The sequence below is a fragment of the Pezoporus flaviventris genome, unplaced genomic scaffold, assembly GCF_033815535.1.
Source record: "Pezoporus flaviventris isolate CSIRO_AGI_PZ_B2104156 unplaced genomic scaffold, CSIRO_AGI_Pfla_v1 ptg000078l, whole genome shotgun sequence".
Classification (NCBI taxonomy): Eukaryota; Metazoa; Chordata; class Aves; order Psittaciformes; family Psittacidae; genus Pezoporus; species Pezoporus flaviventris.
The window spans coordinates 10,421,247-10,442,345 of record NW_026892626.1 but is presented as its reverse complement, the minus strand read 5'-3'; the positions used below and the strand labels follow the sequence as shown (position 1 = coordinate 10,442,345).

At 46.8% G+C, this 21,099-nt stretch overlaps 1 protein-coding gene across 1 annotated transcript; it reads left to right on the top strand.

The window, feature by feature from the left end:
* Window positions 1-10,290: 10,290 nt before the first annotated feature.
* On the top strand, window positions 10,291-14,282 carry ITPRIPL2 (ITPRIP like 2). The gene has a single exon (XM_061473997.1). It carries the CDS (start codon window positions 10,291-10,293, stop codon window positions 12,256-12,258), a length of 1,968 nt encoding a protein of 655 aa, XP_061329981.1. The 3' UTR covers window positions 12,259-14,282.
* Window positions 14,283-21,099: the final 6,817 nt, after the last annotated feature.

Here is a 21,099-nt window from a genome sequence, read left to right as displayed (position 1 = left end):
TTGGTGAACAGCTTCAAGTAAGATAAATGTCCAAAAGTCCATGAATGATTCATTAAAACAAGGGAAATAAATCCAATAAAGCATTTTATCATCATGAATAATTCATTGTACTCTACCATGTATAGGAGTGAGATTTAAAATATGTTTCCTAGGCTTATAATTCATAAACCTGACAAAAAGATGATCTAGAAGAGGGGGTATATTATTTATTCCAGAGCCAAAGGCTGTTGCTGAAATTGTGAGAACTGAGACCTCTTGGTGAGTTCAGATGCAACCCTTGGTATTTTATACTTCTTAAATGGCTAAAAATCTTCCTGCAGAGATGAGTTGTTGAAGCTCCTGTCTATCAGATCCCAGAAAAGCTGTAACCACAGCAGAGCAAAAGGTATGGAAATTTCAAATGTGCAACTTTCAATATCAAAGTGCTCTCAGAGAGAGCTTGAAATTTGCTCAGCCTGAGGCATCTCTCCCAAAGCCTTTGACATCTGTCACGCTGTGGTGGCAGACAGAGCAGAGGAAGAACACATTTGTATAAGGACCATGTCATGCCATTTAAAGAGCTACAATCCAAGCAAAAGTCTTGGTTTTGGGTAGGTAACAGTTCTTTTTTGTTTTTCAGTTTAAGCTTTTAATTCTTTGGCCATCATGGATGTCCCTTTTATCTGCTACTTTGAGGACCAGCAAATTATTGCAAGGGTAGGTGGTGACATCTCTGCTCTGCAGTGCTACATCTGTGGTCCCTGATGTGTGATGCAGCAAAGGTATCCGAGTCTGTTTCACTTCAACACTTTGTGTGGTCTTTTACTGCTTTTATGTCCTCTTTCCATTATGAGCATATTCTTTGCCGTTTAGAGAGACCCCAGGCATGAAGATCCCAGAAGTGTGACCCTGCTGCTAGGGAAGGTGGTGGTGTTGGCCACTGTATCATGAGCCCGATGACAGTGAGAAGCTGTCAGCAGGGAGCCAAAGGAGCCTCATGTCAGTGGAGATCAGGTACCAACTACTGCCAAGGAGGAGGTCTCGGCATCCTAATTGCTCCTCTGGATGGTGCCCTCTTGTCCCATTTGGAAAACCTCCTGCTTGTTTCTCTGAGCACTGTGAGAGTCTCCAGTGAGGGATCCACTCACTTCCAATAGTAGGACCTCACCCAGGTCATGGATGTGCCCCTTCCCACCACTGCTGAGAGTGGGGAAAAACAACCTTTTGCATTCAACCGTTCTCCTCCCCCATTTGCAAGTATCACTTCAGAGATGGCAAAGGGGGCAGGAGACAGCACATTCCTGAAGGTGAAGTAAGAAATAAAATGCAACTGCGAACCCGCTTGCTATAAAGTCAGTTTGGCCTTGTCCTCGATCTCCCTTAGGTGAGGCTCTGTGGTTCCTGTTGTTTCAGTGAGTTTGCTTTGCATTTGTACTGATGTGAGATGAGAAGAACAACCCATATTTTACAGTTCCAGGGAGCAAATATGATGTCTTCTGTATCATAAAACAGAAAAAAATAGATTTAAATTGAATTATGTAGGACATGAAAGATGATCCCACCTCTGTTCAAGTGGTTGGCACTGTAATAATAAGGCAGCCTATAACACTAGATGTAAAAATAGCTGTCATTTGATGAGCTCATCTGACTGGCCTTAAACAAAGGCAGGTAAATGCTACGCTTGCTGTCTTGCTAATGAAGTAATTGTGCTGCTTTGCATTGATCTGTGGAATGTTTAATCTTAGTTAAAAGGGCACAGCCTGAAAAATCAGTGTGGAGGTATGCTGGGAAAAGATCAGGTTTAGCCTTCCTTTCAGGCTCCAGTGCTGTAATGCTGGTCCCCTCAGAGGCCAGCTGAGCCAGTAAAGAATTCCCCTTAAAGCAGGAAGACTACATGGGTGAGGCTGAATTTTAGGCATGACTTGAGCAACTGCATATGTGGACATCTATACCAGGCACTGTGCTGCATTTCAGCCCATGATGAGCAGTGCCTGCAGCATACCCCCAGCATCTTTCTACGCAAATCAGGTGGGCCAGAGCAGTGCAGAGGACACTGTCCCATGTGGACTGGTGTCACTGAGGTGGCACTTTCTGATGGAGATGCTGCCAGCTGGAGATTGCTGCCAGGCTACCTCTCTGAGCCCAAGTACCTGTACTACTGTCCCATTGGGAATGCAGGGGTGAGAAACAGTGCTAGCTCAGGCCCTTTTATCAGTTTCTGGTTGCTTTTCCTTTTCACATGCCACTTTCCTTTTAAGCCATTAGCTTTTCTCCTCTCTGTCTCTGATGGGATGAGGTAAGGGTCTAAGACAAGGCTTCCTAAGCTATCACTGCCCTCCCGTCCTTCAGCATGGATGCTGTAAGCCAAAGCATCAGCTTTTCCACCCTAATTGCCGAGTGCTGATAAGCCGGTTTTCCTGGACTGATCCTCCCTCCCTCAGGTTTCCTCCCAAGCTGTTTTTTCCCTCCTTTTCCCTGGGTGGCTGATCCAGCTCAGGCTCATCAGGAGGAGTGTCAGCTGAGCCAGGATCATCTCATTATTTGAGACTGTAAGCTGATAACAGAGCTTGTTCACTGTTGTGCGGTTGCCTTTGATTCTGTGTGCTATATCTCATTGCTTCATGCCAAAGCTTTAACTTTGCAGCTTGCTGCTGCAGGTTATTTGTCAGGCACAAAGCCCCTCTCTACCTGCGTAGCAATCTTAGGGTACAGAAGCCCAACACTGTAAGACACAGAGGCCAGGCAGGCTCAGAGCTGGACCCAGTAACAAGAGTCAGTAGTTGTAGGGCAGCTGCTGCCCCAAGTCGTCAGTGACACAGACACAGCACTGCTGAAACCAGTGGAAAGCTGTGTCATGAGCATAACATAGCTCCCTTGCACTGGTTTATGAAAACCAGAATCTTTTTGATTGTTGTTGTTGTGGTTAAGGTGATAGGTGTCACAGAGGAGCTGTTTTCACTGTGTGACTTGAGGCTCTCTGCCGGGATAAATTCACAAATGCTGGTAGCTGAGGTTTAGATGTGTAGTGGTGAAGGTAAGCAAAGTTTTAATCTGCTTTGTGAGAACCTGTATTTTTGAAGTTAAAGAACAAGTGATGATCTGAGCAGCTCTTGAGGTTTTGACTCTATTGCTCTCAGGTGGAATGAGATGGCCAGGCAGTGCTGATGTCCTGCTGCAGCCTGAGGACTGTAACAGGATCTTTCCTGTATGAAATTGCACATGTTAATGCTTTGGACTTCTGCTCTGCTTCGCAATAGCCAATTTCAACCAAATCAATTGCAAAGTTATTCGGAGGGGCAGTGCTGGGCAAGCAGCATAGTTTCCTTGGGAAGCAAAGGGAAAAGTGTGTTCCAATAACGTGAGCAATAAATAGGAAGTTGGAACCTCTGTTAAATCTCTTTCCTAATTCAGCAGCAAGCAGGTATTAAAGATGCAGGCCAATTTAAAATGATCCAATCTTGCTACATTGATTTAAAAATCAATCAAATGGCACAATAACCTCAAACTCGTATCATGAAACCATTACAATCCTCATTTAGATTACTGTGCTTTAATCAGCAAATTAGGGCTCAGCTGTATGATCAGTTTTTATTAGTTTAGCAAGTTATGGTGCAAATACACATTTAAGTGACTTAGAATTAATTAAGCTAAACCATTTCAGTCAGTGGTTGGATTTACATTTGGACACACACATGCTCAGGTTTGATTAGTATTAAACTGGTTTCTTGTTAAACTAGTTTAACACAAGCACATGTAAAATTGGACTCTACCTGATGTTTTTTAAACCTGTGGGTTACCTGGCTCCATCTTTGGGGTCCTCAGACCCACAAGCTCTGCTAAGCCCTGGGGGTGATAAGGAAAAGGAAGGGCTGAGCAGGGTCCTGCGCTTGTTTTGACCTGGAGAGTTTTCATGTTTCCCTTTTCAATGTAAGAAACATCTCCGATAGAAATACTGAAGGATATTTCATTCACAATTACTGCTGATTCCCTTCCCTATGATGCTGTATACTTGCATTCCCCTTGCCAAAGAATGTTTCCTCTCCATGATGCCGTAGTTGGCTTCCTTCACAATAGCAGCAGCTTCAGCTTGCTGGAGGACATGTGACAGCAGCCTCCCATGGCCACAGCTTGTCAGACAGAACTCAGCATGCTGACTGATACTAATATAGATAGGCTGGGGGTTTTGTTCCCGTTTCATTACTTAGCTGCAAACATATAGGCATGGCTTCCTGAATGCTGGTGTGATGGGTAAGTATAAATGCTCTGCTCACACAGGCTTCTAAGCAAAAAAAGTCCTTGAGGGTTTTCAAACAACTTGGGACAAACTGGAGATGTGCCAGCTGATGCTGGTATGGTCACCAGTGTAGAGCCAATGTATTTCTGTCTATAACAAAAACAGGCTTGGGTTAGAGACTGTTGTATGAATTACTCAGGAAGCCATCCTTCTACAGCAAGGAAATCCTGTATTGGGTATTATGTTGTTTATAGCAACAAGGTCTGCTTGCAGGCCTTCTGATTAAGAAGTGCTATACCCTGCGATAGCTAGTAAACAGACAGACTGGCAGAGGTGGTGAGAACATCCCACTTATTAAACAGAAAATGTTTTAAGAGAGAATGTGCAGTAACACCTCTACCCCAAACTCTCTTCCATGTGCATGCATGTGCTCTGGAGCTCCAGCTCTCCTCAGTCCTGGGTTGCTGAATCTCCTCAGCTGTTTGTGGTAGCAAGGCACCCTCTCCTGTTTTCCCTTCCCTAAGTGGGGAGTTGATCACCTTGCTGCAGTGACTGGCAGAGATTCATTAGTCCACAGTACAAAATGGATCCATGTCTGCCTGTGTTGGTTTGTACTGTCATTAATAGTGTCCCTTAAAACCTGGGAGTCAGAGGAATGTCAGATGAAGGATGTTTATTTTGATCATGGCATCTCCCTTGCATGACCACCCAGTGGGCTGGGGGAAGAGAGTTGCTGGCAGCCTTGCATTCAGAGGATATACTTAGAAGTAACGATTGTGGCATAAAGTGACTGATCTTTCAGACTTGCATTTCTTTTTTGCATTCAATTATTGTACTTTTCAGCTCACACTGTTTAAAAATGCGTTATAATAACTTCCACTTGCTGTAGAAGAGCAGCAGCAGAACACTGGTGCAAGAAAGGACCCCCATGTGTTTCCTTCTTAAATAGACTATGTGCAGCATTGGTTCATCAGGGTGGATACAGACCAGGCGTAGCTGGTGGGAAGTCCAGGGCTTCAGTCTCGGGTACATTGTGAAAGCATCAGACAAATGCCAACACCTGTCCATGCCTTCTGTCTTCCTGCCACTTTCTTCTACCTACTCAGCTGGTGAGCTCCCTGCTTCAGGCTGCTCTTCCTACCTCTCAGGCAGCATCTGGTGTACTGTAGCATTAACAGATCGGATACACAGATGTATAAAATACTACTAACTGTGGAGAAACTTTGATGGATGCTATATACCCAACACTTCCCTTCGCCTCTGCAAATCTCTAGAGAGATCATGCAGATTGTATATACTGGGATATCTGTTTTTAGCTCGGACTGTTGTCCCAAAATCAGGGCTCTTCACCTGGTGTGCAGAGAGCCAGTTAATACCCAGAGTCGAGATACCCGTTTATTCTATGTCTGTGCAGAGATGGGTGCAAGGCGGTCACTCTGCAAAGCCAGCAAACCCTCAGTCTGCCAGCTATCCACCTTTATGCATTTCAAACAGTGGAAATCAGTGTTTTCCTTATACATAACAGTCTGTATCTACAATCATTGGCTCTTATGTTCTCTTGTCTCTTTTTAAGGACACATTACATGTGTTCTGTAAGTAAGGGTCTCTGTGGGCAAGGGTCTCTTATCTCAGGGCGGGGGGGGGGGGGGATTTTGGTATTATAATGAACCAAGCTCCCTTAGGAACACAGTTACCTGCTGTTCTGCTGAGCTTTTCAAAGGCTTTCTGCCTTTCCTGATCTTTCTGAAGTTAGTTGTTGTTCTTCTAATCCAGATGGTTTGTTTATCTTCTACCTCTTCTCAAGGTCTGTAAGCTTGTAAGAAAACATTGCTTTTCCTTGCTCCATGCAATTCTAAAGTTGAGATTTTCAAGCTTTCACACACGTAGTCCTCTGCAGAATCATAGAATGGTTCATTGCCAAATAACAAGGCTTCTTGTGGATAAATATAACATTATTCCTTATTAAATGACCAGGATATCCTGAGTATGGGATATTCTGAAGCAAGTGTTTAGATAACAGCTATTAAACAATGGACAAGCTAAACAATTGTAGTAAAAATTGATGTGAATTCTCTCTGGTCCTCTTTTTGAGGTCATGGTTATTATTGTACAACCTATTGCTTTTCTGGAGTACACAACTGCTATGAAAAACCTCATGAACTCTTTTTGTTCATTTTTATACACAAGCAAGAAGACCACTGCTTAAGTGAAAAACAAGGAGCATCAGCATTATGATTTGCCAGCAGTTTATAGATATTTTAATCCAAACAGATGAACTGCTACTTCTTTGGGAGACACAGAAATTGGAAAGCAAATCTGATGGCCACCACAGTAGTAAATGTATTACATATGGTCCAGCTCCTGGGCATGCAGGAGAGGTGAGTCCCATCACTATGACTCATTCTCAAGTTCAATGTATTCTGTTACTAGAAGTGACAAGAAGAGCAAAGTACTCCAGACAAGATAAAATGGTGTGTTTCTTTTACGCTGTGATGGGTTTCAAAATGCAAACTATAAGGTGTGATAATGTGGGTGAACGGTATCCATGGCAAAGTAAATATAGCCCCTGCAGCATAACTGTAGTAGGACTTGAAAGATGGGTAATGAGGAATGATGCTTGTTGCTACTTGGTAACTGAAAGCAGTTTTGTGTTTATGACTTCAGCTCTACAGCAGCCATCAAATGCCCTTAGCTTGTGCAAGCAGACACACGGTGTGGCTCATCAACTGCCTCTTTCCAAGGAAGGTCCAGAGCACTCTGTGAAGTCTCCCATCTCTGACACATTCAGCATTTTGCCCAGAGACCCAGTCTGTGCTCAGAGAGTTTGGAAGTAGCCGAAGTCCTAGAAGAATAGGCTGTTGGCCATCTTTCATTAGCCCCAAGCTCAAGAGCTCTCATCTTGCCACTGGCTGAGGAGGTGAGAAAGGGCTACCTCACAATTTAAACAGCAGTAGTAAAAATGTGGATTTACTCTGGTCCTGACTTTGAAGTCACAGTTATTAGTGTACAACCCTTCTGCAGCCTGAGTGAGCCTGCACAAGAACTGTCTGGAGCATGTACAAGCATGTGCTGAGCTGGAGTTTGCAGTGGCTGGTCACCCACTTGGTCCTTGGACTTTTCCCACTGGCTTGGGGTCACATCTGCATTTTCTCCAGCCTGTGGGCCCCATGGCTGGCTGGGAGGCTGCAGCCATTCCCCTTTATGTAGGTCCTACCGTGATAATTGCCATGCTGCCAAGCTCTAGGTCACTCTGTGGGCAGCAGCTGCCTCCCAGGCACAGAGGGCCATGCCAGCTCCTGCAGATGTAGCTGTCTGTCTCTTGAGCGTGGATGTGCAGCTAATCGAATCAGCCTTGCGTGAAAAGACAGCCCAGGCTGCCTTGAAAAGTCAGTATGCTTGTCGTAGGATCTGAAAGGATGTGGAACATGATGGGCTCAAGGGTGCAAACAAGCACAGGCTAGTGAGAATCGAGCACATGGGGCAATGGGTTCATAGCATTCAGTGGTAGTTTTCAACAAAACATCTTTAGGATCAGTTTCATACAAGCACAGCTGTGCTTTTAAAATGTTTTGGGGATGCAGAACAAAGTGTTTGAAGTGATGGGTCACAGGCAGTGGGCAGCATGATGATGTTTTTGTCCACTTATCTGGCTTTGTGAAGAAATACAGGAAAATACAAATCAAGGAGTGAGGAAGAAAAATGCTTTTCACTTTCTGGTTGTTTTCAAAGATTTGGTTGTTGTGGAATGACATTTCTGAGTAGCAAGGTTGTGGCTTCAGTTGTTCCACAGCTGTCAGAAAACTTTTAGTTATGGGGCATGGAATGTTGTGCAGATGATGTAAAATTGCTGACAGTTTCTTACCTTTACATATACTTTTTTTTTTTAATTTAATAAATAAATAAGAAAATCCTGATTCTAACTCCAAGGTTCAGTGTTTGGAGTAGTTAGGACACCTTTTTGCAGCTCTCAAGTGTGCTTCTGACTCTCACCCTAGTTTGGTTGCCTGTGAATTAGTTCAGGCTCCTTGACCTTGGTTACCCAGGTTGACTGTGAGTACAGCATCTTGGCTATAAAACATAAGCTGCTTTCTATGAAGTAGGGTTTCTATGTACTTGAAATCCTGTTTTGTTTCACATAAAGTCATACTACATAACCAAATCCTTGTACAGCCTTTCTCTTTGCACTTGGCGCTCTGCCCTGCTCCTTGTTACAGCGTTTTCAGCTTGCTGGGGTTAGTATCTTGTATTCAAGCACTGCTCTGTCACCTGCATGGGGCCACCCATGACACTATGCAGATGCAGCAAGTTGCAGCAATGCTGTAATAACTTGATCACCTGAAATTAAACCACAACAGAATGCTTACACAGATGCTCCTTAAACTGCACCAAACAGCTTCGAAACTCGGTAACCACGTACTAAGTAGAAGCTGAGGACGATTATCCTGTTCTCATCACCACCTGAGACAGAGCTAATATACTTCCAGTAAAATAGATGTTTAACAATGATCTTGAGTACCTGTGCAGAAAGCAGGTGGCATGAATTCTAGAAAGAAAATGTGCAATCCACTATGCAGCCCTCCCGTATGAAGTTAGGCTGAGGAAGTTGGGGCTGTTCAGCCTGGAGAAGAGAAGGCTGTGTGGAGACCTCATAGCAGCCTTCCAGTATCTGAAGGGGGCCTATAGGGATGCTGAAGAGGGACTCTTCATTAGGGACTGTAGTGATAGGACAAGGGGTAACGGGTTAAAACTTAAACAGGGGAAGTTTAGATTGGATATAAGGAGGAAATTCTTTCCTGTTAGGGTGGTGAGGCACTGGAATGGGTTGCCCAGGGAGGTTGTGAATGCTCCATCCCTGGCAGTGTTCAAGACCAGGTTGGACAAGGCCTTGGGTGATATGGTTTAGCGTAAGGTGCCCCTGCCCACGGCAGGGGGGTTGGAACTAGAGGATCTTAAGGTCCTTTCCAACCCTAACTATTCTATGATTCTATGGTCAATAAATACAGTAATAGACAAATGCTATATAAAGAAGTCTTGGCTCTGTGTGGTGCTATGTGGCACAATTTTCCTTTTCTCTAAATTTAAAATGCTGCCTTTTCATCAGCAATTGAGCTCTCCAAAGACTTGCAGCAGTAGGAGCTTGATGTGCTAATTTCTTAGGTTTAATCATGATCACCATCATAGGGGAGTCTTCAAGCTAAAGCCAGCTGGGACCAGAGCCACATCCTGAAATACAGCTTAGCTACAGTGAGCATGTACCAGCTATGAGAGAGACATCACATGAGATATAAGGAAATGCAGGTTCCAGTGATCTTCAGATCTGCAATGCCCTGAAAAAGTAGTTTGGGTGAAGAAGTCTTAGTGACAGGCAAGCCCCAGTGATTTCTATGTGGTTTAAGGTGGCTTCTCAACTCTCCAGCAGTGCTTTGGAGGCTTTACATGTGTGGTGATGTTTTTGTGCCTGTTTTCTGACTTGAATGTTTGGCTCTGCTATTTGTAGGCTTGGGACAATGCCTGAGGTAGTGCTGTGTGACCGTTTCTGATAGATGTTCTTTTTCCTTCTTCGTGCTAAGGGCGATGCTGTGGGCAGAAGTGTTGTTACAATTGCAGTTAAGAGTGGGCTTGATGCCACACTCTGCTTCATACAACAGATGAGGCCACAGAAGTCCCTGTGCAACAAATGAGTAACTTCTCCCAGGGTTATTTCTTCCCTTTCAGTTTGTCAGCGACTGTGGAACTTGGGCACAAGGGAAGGAACCACGCTTTTGAACGACGTGACTGCAAGCAGCTGTTAGCACAGCAACAAGCCATACACGCCCCGGTGAGTTAATGGCGATGGCTTTGCTGTGCCTTTGGCACCGAGACCCTCAGACAGCGCTGTGAGCGGGAGAAGCTCCCCCGCGACAGGACGCAGACCCCTAAGTGAAAACCATTCGGGGAAAAACGTGCAACACGGAGATTGCCACACAGCACCACTGCCCGCGCAGCGGCACTGCCCGACGACACAGCCGTCCCCGTACCTGGGATACAGAAGCACCCAGTCCTGGGGATACAAAACCCCGCAGTGTCCTGTTGTGGTGATGGGGGCATGGAAACGCGTGCTCACACCCCGCAGTGGGGGCAGCACAGCCACGCCGTGCGGGACCCGCTGCAGCTCTGCCCCGAGGCTCCGGCGGTTCGGCTGCGCTCCCTCAGCGCGGTGGCGCCGGCGCGAAGGAGCGGGAGGCGCCGCTCCCCGCCCCGCGGGCGGCCCCGGCCCGGCCGGCCCCCGGTCGGACAACGCCCCCGGCCCTCACGCCGCGGCCGGGCCCGCCGCCCGTGGCATTTCCTCTGAGCTCACTCGGCGGCTGACGCGGCGCCGCTTCCCTCGGAAGAGGAAGGCTCGCAGCGGAGCAGGCAGGCAAGGGGGGCGACCGCCGTGCCGGCGGGGTAGCAGGGGGAAAGCAGCGGCGCGGCCCGCGCTGGGGGCGGCCGGGGCGGAGGAGGGGGGCGGCGGCGGCGGGGCCGGGCGCTCCCCGCCCGCGGGGCTGGGCGGCGGCCCCCGCCGTGGCCCGAGCCCCCGCCGCGCCGGGCCCGTCTACACCGTCAACCTGCGGGTGCTCTGGCCGCTGGCGACCGCTCTCTGCACCGCGCTCCTCTGCCTCTACCAGGCCCTGCGGGGCGGCGCGGCCGAGGAGGGCGCGGCGGAGGCGGGCTCCGTCCCGCTGCTCAAGGGCTCGGCGCTGCTGCTGCTGGGCTGCCTGCTGGCTCGCTGCTGCGGCGGGGCGGGTGGCGGCCCGAGGCCCGGCGGGTTCCGCTTGGCGGGGTCGGCGGGGGCGCAGCGCGACGCCCTAGAGCGGTTCTACGTGCGACAGCTGCGGGTGTCGCCCCACGTGCTGGGGCACAGCAAGGCGCACGTCGGGCGCGTCGTGGCCGAGCTGGTGCGCGCCGCCAAGGCGCAGGGGCTGCAGCCCGGCCCGCTCGCCCTCAGCCTGCGCGGGGACTTCGTGCGCATCGGCAGTGCCTACGAGCAGCACAAGGTGCGCAGCCCCGACTGCTTCGACATCCTGGTGCCCCTGCGGCTGCCGCCCCACCTGGAGCCGCAGCCGCGCTGCGCCGAGGGGCTGGGGCCGCACGGCGCCTTCGTCTGCGGCCTGCGGGCGAGGGGCGGCTGGCCGCGCCGCTACCGGCCCTTCGCCGAGGGCTTCTGCGTGGAGCTGCAGGGCCGCTGCCACCTCTCCTCGGCGCTGGTGCTGCGCTGGTTCCAGGGCCACCTGCAGCGCTGCCTGGGCGCCGTGCGGTACCGGCTGCAGGAGCGCTGCCGCATCAACCTCTCGGCCTGCCCAGGCCGCCCGCCCGTGTTGCACATCGTGCCCTGCTCCGACTACGTCTGCTGCCACATCTCCATGGCCGTGCGCCTCATCCCCGCCATCCCCATCGGCGACGCGCTCTACCTCACGGCCCTGCCGCCCGAGGGCCCGCTGCCTACCCCGGCCCCCGAGGCCGTGTGGGGCCTCAACGCCTCGCGGCAGGAGCAGCGGCTGCTGAGCTGGCTGAAGGAGCAGGCCCCGGCCTCCTCCTGCCACCTCAAGTGTCTGCAGATCCTCAAGGGCCTGCGGGACCTCCGCGGGCAGGGCCTGGAGGAGCCCTTCAGCTCTCAGTGGAGCCGGGTGCTCTCCTCCTACGTGCTGAAGACGGCCCTGTTCTCCCTGCTAATGCAGGGGCCCCTGGAGGCCTGGGACGAGCGGTTCCTGGTGGAGCGGCTGGAGGACCTGGTGCTGTACCTCAGGGACTGCCTGCGCAAGCAGGTGCTGATGCATTTCTTCCTGGGCAACACCAGCCTCCCCGAGGCCGTGGCGGTGCCCCGGTTCCTCAAGGAAGCTGCCCCTGTGAACTTGCTGGCTGCCTTTGATGGGCTCATGCTGGACCTGACAGCTTTCCAGCTGATCAACACCTGGATCCAGGCCCCGCACATCATCAGGATGTACAGCAGCCCCCGGTACTTGCGACCAGTGCCCACCCCGTGCCGTCATGTCACCGAGGCCAAGCAGGAGCCACCAGCAGAGTGAGCCGGTGGTGTCCATGGACTCTGCCAGGCAGCGCACGCTCGCAGTCCGCTAGTCCGTTGAGAGCCCATGTCTGCCTGAGGAAGGTGGGACCTGTTTGTGTGGTTCTGTGGTTTTGTCCCTGCCGTGAGAAGACTGGGAAACCAGAGGCCAAGACTTAAGGAATTTGTGATTCTTGTTTTTTAATCTCATTGCTTGTTCATGGGGAAATTGTGAAGTTTCTGGGGAAATGCGTTAGTAGAGAAGCATTACGTTCAGTCAGCTGTCTGCGAACCTAAGTATAACAGGCTTAAACTGGCATTTCTGGAAATCCATTTTCACTTGTTGTCTTAGTGGCAAATTTGACCTTTTTATGATATTTGCTTTTTATGATGCAAAATCCATTTGGGATTTAAAACTTGTAAGTGCAAACAGCCCCCCTAATGTACCAAGGTGCTCTTAAAATGCAGCGAGCAATGGAGCGTGGTTGTGGATCGCAGTTTGAAATGCTCAATGACATGCTTTAAATTGTGTAATCTAAAAATGTGTAATTGAGTACGTTATTCTGAATAGAAATACAGTGCATATGTTAATGTTCATGTAAAATTGGGGTTCTGCCTCCAAACCGTCTCTGGTAACAGTATGAAGAATCTAGTTGCACGTTTCTGTGTGAAGGTTATACTGAAGGATTGAAATATAGATAAAAGGAAACAAATAGCACTTTATTTTCACAAAGGCCTTCTCTTTAGGATAATTGGCTGCACTAAATATTGCATTAGGAGGCATTAGTATTTGTTAGGGGAATGATGTTTGACATCCCCAGGAAAACCTTCTTTTAAGGAAATGCCAAAGAGGTTGGTTTTTTTGTGGGTTCTTGTTGAGTTGTATTATTTTTTCTGTCTTCAAGTATTCTTAGCATTTGCTTTACCTCAAGGACCAAAAACAAAACTAAGAAATTGTATATTATGTTTTGAAACAAACCTTAAACGAGCTCAAATCTCAGTGCTGTAAGCTGACTGCTGCACCTTCCTGCTCTCTGATAGGAGATTGGGGGGATTTTTGGATGACTGCCTAGGCAGTTGTCTGATTGTGGCAGTGTTTTGACCAAATAACCCGATGGGAATTTCTAGTGCTGTGCTATAGCAATCATTACCTTGTTGTGGGGAGGAGAAAGTGAAGTGTTTCAGGGTACTTCAGATTATTTAGCACTGATTCATGGTACAGTGGCAGTCTAAGGCTGTGGATTCCAGTGTCCCCTAAATATTCAGATCAGCCATATAATTTCCACTTCTTGCCCAGTTATGTCCCAGTCTCTGGAATAACCTGCCGAGTTGTAACACAGCCAGTTGTGCAAGTGTCCTTAGCTCCTGGCGTAGGTACCTGGTGCAGGCGAACCTGATGTGTCTCAGGGTGTCAGCAAATTCAGCATTTCAATCCTTGCATTATTGGGCTGCCTGCTCAAGTATTTGATGTATTAAGACACAAAATGTGTTGCTGAATTGCTGGTGCTCAGGAGGCTGAGGCCTCATTACCCACTATACTGTGTCCTAGGGGAACAGTTGGAAACAAGTTATAAATGACCAAGTGTGCCTTCTGGAAAGCTTTAGGGTAACTTGAAGTTACTAATACACTCCTTCTCTCCCTGCTGTACATAACGATACCAATGTGCTTTATCCAGAGTTCTGTGCATCAGAGCACAAAGCAAACATTTTCAAAATCTATGAAGCTTTATAAAAATCTATTTTTCTAAATGGAAACACTCCCTAGGCAGATGTTTGCCTACTTCTGTCTGTTTTTTTTAACTGCTCTTGCAGTCTTATTTTCAGGTAATTATAGCCTAGGTCACACTCGTAAACTGGGTTATTTTTATATAGGAAGCACTGTGCTTCTTTCTACAAATAGTGTATTTATAGGTAGTATTGATCAGTGTTCTTTACACATGGTATTTAAGTTAGCTACCTTGGTGTTTCGGGGTTGAGTTTTTTTGGTAGCAGACCATGATACATACTATTTTTGCAGACTTGTGTTACTTGGTGTTTGAAATAAGATGCAGCCAGGTTATTGTGGCTGCCTGAACTCGTGACATAAAACCCCTTTATAACTGTTAACTTTGGCATCTTAACCACTTTAGTCAGCTGTCAGTTTGTTTACATCACTGCATCCCTGTCTCTGAAAAGTGATCTTTGCTCTGAAAAGGGATGCATATTTGGTGTGTATTAAGTATTGCTGCAGTACACAGAAATCTGTAATAGACTTGGTAAAATGTAGTAATGCCAGGAAGAGGCAGTCACATCAGGAAATGCATGACAAGGAAAGATGGTGGAGGATATAAATAGTTTAGAAAATGAAAGTTGGGCTCGGGGGGGGGTGAGTGAGAGTGATGGTAAACTCTCAGTGAAGACATAGGAGGAACAAGCCAAAAGACATGGGAATGAAATTGAAGGAGAGCTATTGAAAGCAAGATGTACTTGGAGTGTAGGGAAATGAGGGTTAAGTAGGTTTTGCCTTGACAGTATTTCCAAAGTGGTTGAATCTATCCGGGCTGAACAGTGAGGCAAACAAACCCTTGGCTTATTAGCCATGTAGGCAGATCTTCAGTTTAAGTTTTTGCTCAGCAAAGCATTTTTGAGTTTGTGATGGCTGTTGATGGGAGAAAATGTATGCTCTCTTGAGGAGAGGGGTCTTCCTGCCAGTCAGGCAGTGTGCATGCAGTTGGTGGGAGGTCTGAGGAAGTCTCTCAGACTAACTTGCAGCTCTGTTGTACAGCTGAGTGTATTTTCTGTATCTGCTATAAAGCATGCATTCATGAATACGATTGACAAAAGGAGCTGATAAAAGTTGGGTTCTGTTATGGTATTCATCTTACTCCACAACAAATGTAATACTACCAACAGCATGCTGGAGCTATTACAGGGCCTTATCTGCAAGGAGGTGTACAGAGAACTTGACCTATATGAGTAATTCGGTGAGCCTTTTGCCCTCTCCCTTTTCTCTCAACCCATGGATACTGTACACAGAACAAGGTTATGAATGCCTATTTGTTAAGGTCCTAACTATTACAGTGTATCATAGATTCAGCATGGTTGCCTCTACGTGTGTAAACTGAAACACGAACACAGAAGAAAGTGCATGTTATTTAGCACTAATGTGGGTTCTTGGTTCTCTTCATCTAATTGCAGCCTAATTTTCCAAAGACTGCAAATGAAGTTGTTTTCATTGAACATTGATTGGCAAGAGGAGTCACACCTGCAAAAGAATAAGTTTATTTACGGAACAAAAATTCATATATGTGACTTTATCTTGTATTGAAAACTGTTGTGTATTTCTGAAAGACATCATTATTTTTTACCTGACTAGGTATCTCAGAAACATTCCTCTTTTGATTTTGAGTCTCTGCAGAGTAATGTAAATTTTAAGTGTCTGTTTGCAATGTACATTCTTGGTACAACTGTGTTTTGCTGGTTAATAATCAGACCAAAGATTAAACTAAAATGTTCAGCTGCTATTGTTTTTTTTAAAAAAAAAAAAAAGAAAAAAAGTGTTTCTAGGCTCAAAGTGTCAGCCCATTTTAATGAGGCATTTATAAATTCATTTCCTATTTAATATCAAAATACTTTTGCACTTTTATTGTTTCCATAAAACGTGGGTGATCTTGTTTTGATATCTCACTGTAGTAATAAATGGCTGTTCTAAAGCGCCTGTGCCTCAAGATTTAAATTCCTTGTTATCTTTTCCTCAGTAAAAGCTACCTGCAGCCACAAAACTGTGATCAGCAGGATTATGTGCTCTTTAGGAGGAGGATCCTGGAGTGGCAAATCCATGGGAAAGCAGGAAGTCCACGCCTTGGGAGTTGTGCAGAGGGATGTGGGAGAAGAGCCAGGAGAGAGACTAGAGCAGGGCTGGCACCATCAGTGCTGTTGCCAGCTGTTGAAATGGAGCACGCTGTTGTTTGTGGCTGTCTTGCTCAGAGGTTAAGAAGGATTCATTCTGCGTTTCTGTGGCTCCAGTTTAAGGGTGCTGCATAAAATCTGCTTTTTCTGGTGCTTACTGAAGAGCTAGGACTTCATTTCATGGCATGTATGTGAGCTTTTCAGCGTGACATGTACAGACACATCTCCTTTCCAAACGGTGTAGGTCGCGCTTTACTAACTATGGAAAATGTCCTGCTGAAGCCAGCAGGAATTCTGTGGATGGGCCAGCAAGTTACCTGTACTTTATTAGTCTTTGGTAAGATGCCAGAGCTCCACATTCGTGGCTTGTGCTGATGTTCCCTATTGAAGAATGAAATTACAGCACAACCCCTTGCTTTTCAATCATTAAATCAAAGCCAGGCTGAAAACTACTACCTCCAGATCTTTGTGTGCCTGGCTCTTACCATGCAGGGAAGAGCTCCTGCAAGAGGGGCAGCAGCCGATGGGGTAGCCCCACTGGCTAACAAGAGTTCTTGCTGGCAAAGGCTGGAAGAATGTCATTCCTTTAGTGTCAACATTCAGCCACCCAAGTCAGTACAGAGGAAGTGTATTTAGATCTTTACCTCTTTAATAAGATAATCTGTTGTAATGGCTTCCTTTAAGAGCAATGATCATCCTTTGGTCTCCATTCATTCCTTGCTCTGAAATAATTTCTCTGTTTGAAGCCCAAGTTTCTATTCAGCCAAAAAATCATTAAAAAAACACAGGACTTTCCTTTCGTGGTAAATCTGTTAACAAAAAATTAACTGGCCTAAGGACTTGCATGCTTGGTGTTTAAAGAAAAGCCTGTTTGCATCCAGCTCATTGGATAAATTGTTTAAAATCTTTCCATCCCTGTGCAAATAACTCCCTTGTAATGCAGCCAAGGTCGGCAGTGAATTGCTGATGAAGTTCTGCAAATGCAGGTTAAAGCTGCCTGCAGGGGAAGGGACTCTATTTGTGCATATTTTCATAAGGCTCCAAAGGAGTTCAGACATGAGAAATTTGTTTTCCTAGGCTGGCTTATTTCCTGTGTCACCTCTTCAGATGTTTGCCTGGTAAGTCTTCCCTGAGGTAAGTGACATTCCGACTGGTGAAAAGTAGTTTGAGGAGCTGGCAGAAAAGCCAGCCCCATTTTTGTTGGACTGATAGCACTGGGAAGCTGGCAGTCAATGTAGGGGAAAGACCTGCACCCCTTTAAGTGCATAGATTCACCTTCAGCGCTTCCTGATGCTTCGGAGCACAGCGCTCGGCTTACTCAAGGGGTCTGAGTAACACAACTCTACAATAAGCAGGACATGGAGGGCTGACCATAGACAGATCTGCCTGTACATAGTGGGTTTCTCAAACATATGGTATCCCTAATTAAGAGACTACCTGTGCTCTGGTGTGTGTGCCTGCAACGTCCTGTTTTAAATACGTAACCAAGAATTGGCATATGTGCAACTGCTTTATAAGAGATTCAAAGCACTGTTGTACTTGATCAGCAACACAGCTATAGATAACGTATGTTGTGTATCTGTGCCACAGTCTGTTAGGACTCAAATACCAACTTACAGGCAAAACTCTTAAAGGTTACAAATGTGTACGCATCAAATGTCATCATGTACCAGTCTTCTGTGTTAAGGAAGCCTTATTTTTTTCCTCTGAAAGAATAACAATGCTGATGCAGAGACTCAGAAAATTTCTGTATACTCAAGTTATAGTATGCATTTCTTGAGACCCCTACCCCTGGGAATTTCCCCCTTTCCCTAAAACTAGGACCAAAGCTGCATGGAGAATACTCAGTTCTCTGGGCTAGACAGCATATAATAAGGGTTTGCTAGTGTTTTCATGATACTTGTGATCCTCTATTGGCTTCTATCCCTGCCAAGAGTCCATACAATAATCTGGGTGGGGGGGAGAAAAGTGGGGAGGTAAGAAATCAAGAAGACAGGAGTGATGGGGATTATGCTGTGAGGGTTACTAGCTACCAAAGTAAAGAAGAAAAATTACCGTTATGGTGGACTCCCAGTGGAGAAAATGGAAGAGGTTCTTTGAAGTCTCACTACAGAGAGAAACCTGCTAGCTGTAGAAACAGAGGAAGAATGGTTGCAGAATCTAACAAGATAGCCCACTTCTCCACTGCTGTTTCAGTCTGTGCCTTTCCAGTTTCAAGTTGGGGAGAAGAGAAACTTAGAGCTGAGTTCGCTGGCAAATCAGTGTGCTTACTAGCCATGCTTCAGGCGGGGGGCAAGGGACAGGGCAGCTCTTCCAGTGCTTTATTCTGTGCAAAATTAAAATGTTGAAATACTCCCACTGAGGGAGGGAGCGTTGGGGAATGGTTCACCAGTCTGCCTCCTGTGCTATCCAAAATGACAACCTGGGATCACTGGTTTTAAGGACAAGTCATAGTTGAAATTCAGGTGTTCAAGGCCAGGTTTGACAGAGCCTTGGATGACATGCTTTAGTGTGAGGTGTCCCTGCCCATGACAGGGGGGTTGGAACTGGATGATCTTAAGATTCTTTCCAACCCTAACTATTCTATGATTCTATGCTGGAAACTGCAGCTTCCCAGTTCCGGCTGGGAGCTGCTCTGCTGCCTGTGCAAGTGAAGCATTGGAGCAGCAGCTACAGAGGAAATGAGTCATTCCTCTATTTCTGTTGCAGGAGACTTCTCTGTGCTGTGCAGTGCATTTAGGAATATGTTCTTGTTGCTGCTTGGAAGTTCTAGGACCATGTTTAGGCATACAAACATCAGTGAATTAACAGGCGTGTTACAGACCTTTACTTCATTTTAAACGTGTAGTGCAGGCTTGGCTTCTGCAGGGAGCTGTTGTTCAGGGTCTTCCTCAAGCTGGTGTTTGGTGCAGTTCTCAGGTCTTATACTTTCAGTATAAAGACACAGTGGATACCAGAGGGAGGGAGGCTGTTAGTAGACACTGACTTCTGTGGTTTAACCCTTGGAAATGTTACTGGTGTTCAAAAAAACTGTATAAATCTTGTGTGCAGAGCTTGTGAGAGCAGCAGTGTTTAAATTTGCCTCTTGAAATCATTCTCATTACCCAAAAAGTGTACAGGGGCACATAATGAGCTTTTAACTTTCAAATTATTCCTCAAGGAAGAATGATTATGGTCTTCCAAAGTGATCCCTGTGTTAAGTGGCAATTAAGAACTAATTTTAATGAGATGCTGTAGGATGAAATTAGTATCAAACTTGGAGAGATGACAGAAACATCCATGTAGGTAAGGTGGAGAGGAGACGGTGGGAGAAAGGGAAAAGTAGGGAGCACAGCAGCTGGGCTGCAAGGAGGGCTAGGTGCATCATCTTGGGGAAGATGGCAACTAACTGGGTGGTCAGCAGAAGAGTCAGCCCTTGGTGGAAAACATGACAGCTTTTCTGAGGGCTGACCCTGGGATTTGCATAAACTCCTTCAGCCAAAGCTTTCCAGGCTTGTAGCTTTTATGGAAGAAGATGTAGGCACTGCTTTCTGTCTTCAGAAATGCTGGCTGGTGAAAGCGCTGTTCACCCATCTCTGGCAGCTGGAGGGGTACAGTGCCTGCTATCTGAAAAAGGGCTGTTTTGGTGGTGAAATTAATCTCTTTGGCTGATAAAGACCTTCATAATGAGACTCTTATATCAAAGGGCTTTGGCAGCGCAACAGTTTGAGTATTTGCTCGACTGCCATTGGAGTAGCTGCATGTGAAGTGCACAGGTATTTGAACAAAACCTCATGCTCTCAGAGATGAGCAAACACAGCTGCCCTGGAAACTTGTGTGTTGCAGAGCAGAAGGGTAATTTTGAGTGGATAATGTGCTGCTCTGGTTGAACTCGGGAGCCTGCACGTACCGGGATACACTATCCTGGCTGCTCTGGCACATCTTTGCCCCTCAAGAACAACTAGGGCTTGTTTTCAGCAGATTTTCCCCTCTGTGATGGGTCCAGGCTTGCAGAGGAGCAGGCCCGTGCAGCGGAGGGAGCAGATGGATAACTCCTTTCTCCCTCCTGTGTAGTATTTTTGTAACCTTTCAATGGCATCCCAGTGGAATGGGGACAAGATGGCGATCATGTGCTGGCCACAGCCGCTCCATCTCTTTCAGTGGGGGAGGAAGCCAGGATGAGATCAGATCTCCTTTTTTCCCTTTTCTACTTGGAAAATTATTTGTGTTGCTAACGAGGTCCCCAGTTCAATGCCGTAAAAGGGATGCTGCAGGGAGGAGGAGAAGTAAGCTTCCTCCCTTGGGAAAGGGCTAATGTAGTCCTTGACTCATAAACTGCTCTTCTGAGGTCAGTGGGCATGCAGTTTGTCACCCGTGATGGCAGGTGATGTGGGTTGAGCCATTGGCACAGTGGGATGAGGCAGCAGATAGGGCTGGACATACACCAGGACATTGCTCAGGAGCAGAGACATCTTCCCTGATAGCATTGCCTGATCAGCTACAAGTTACTGGGCACAATGTGAGGGAGGAACATAACGTGCTGCTGCCCGTGTAATACAGGGAGCAAACCTGGGACCAAGCGTGTTACTGTCTAACCTGCAAGTTTCTTTGGTCAGACACCCAGGGGAGCACCCGGTGGCAAGGAGGACTTCTACTGCCTGGATTTGAGCAGACTTTTACATATAAGATTGGTTCAATCTGTGATGAAGACAGGTTTGTTTTCAAAGTGCGGCTCTGAATCTGAATGCAGAGAGCACACTGTTGGTTGCTGTGTGCAGAGATTTTGGTTTCCATTAACGTCCAGAGAAGAGATTCTTCATGAGAAGGAAATTTTAATTCAGAAAGGACTTGGTTCATTTATATTGATTACATTCAGCTGGATTTGTAGCCTCCCTCTTCAGCAGAGCTGCGTCCTAGTGAAAACACCACAGGATGAATGCATAAGAATGGGCAGGAGGGAAAAAGAATCAAACAACAGAAATAGATGGGTAAAACC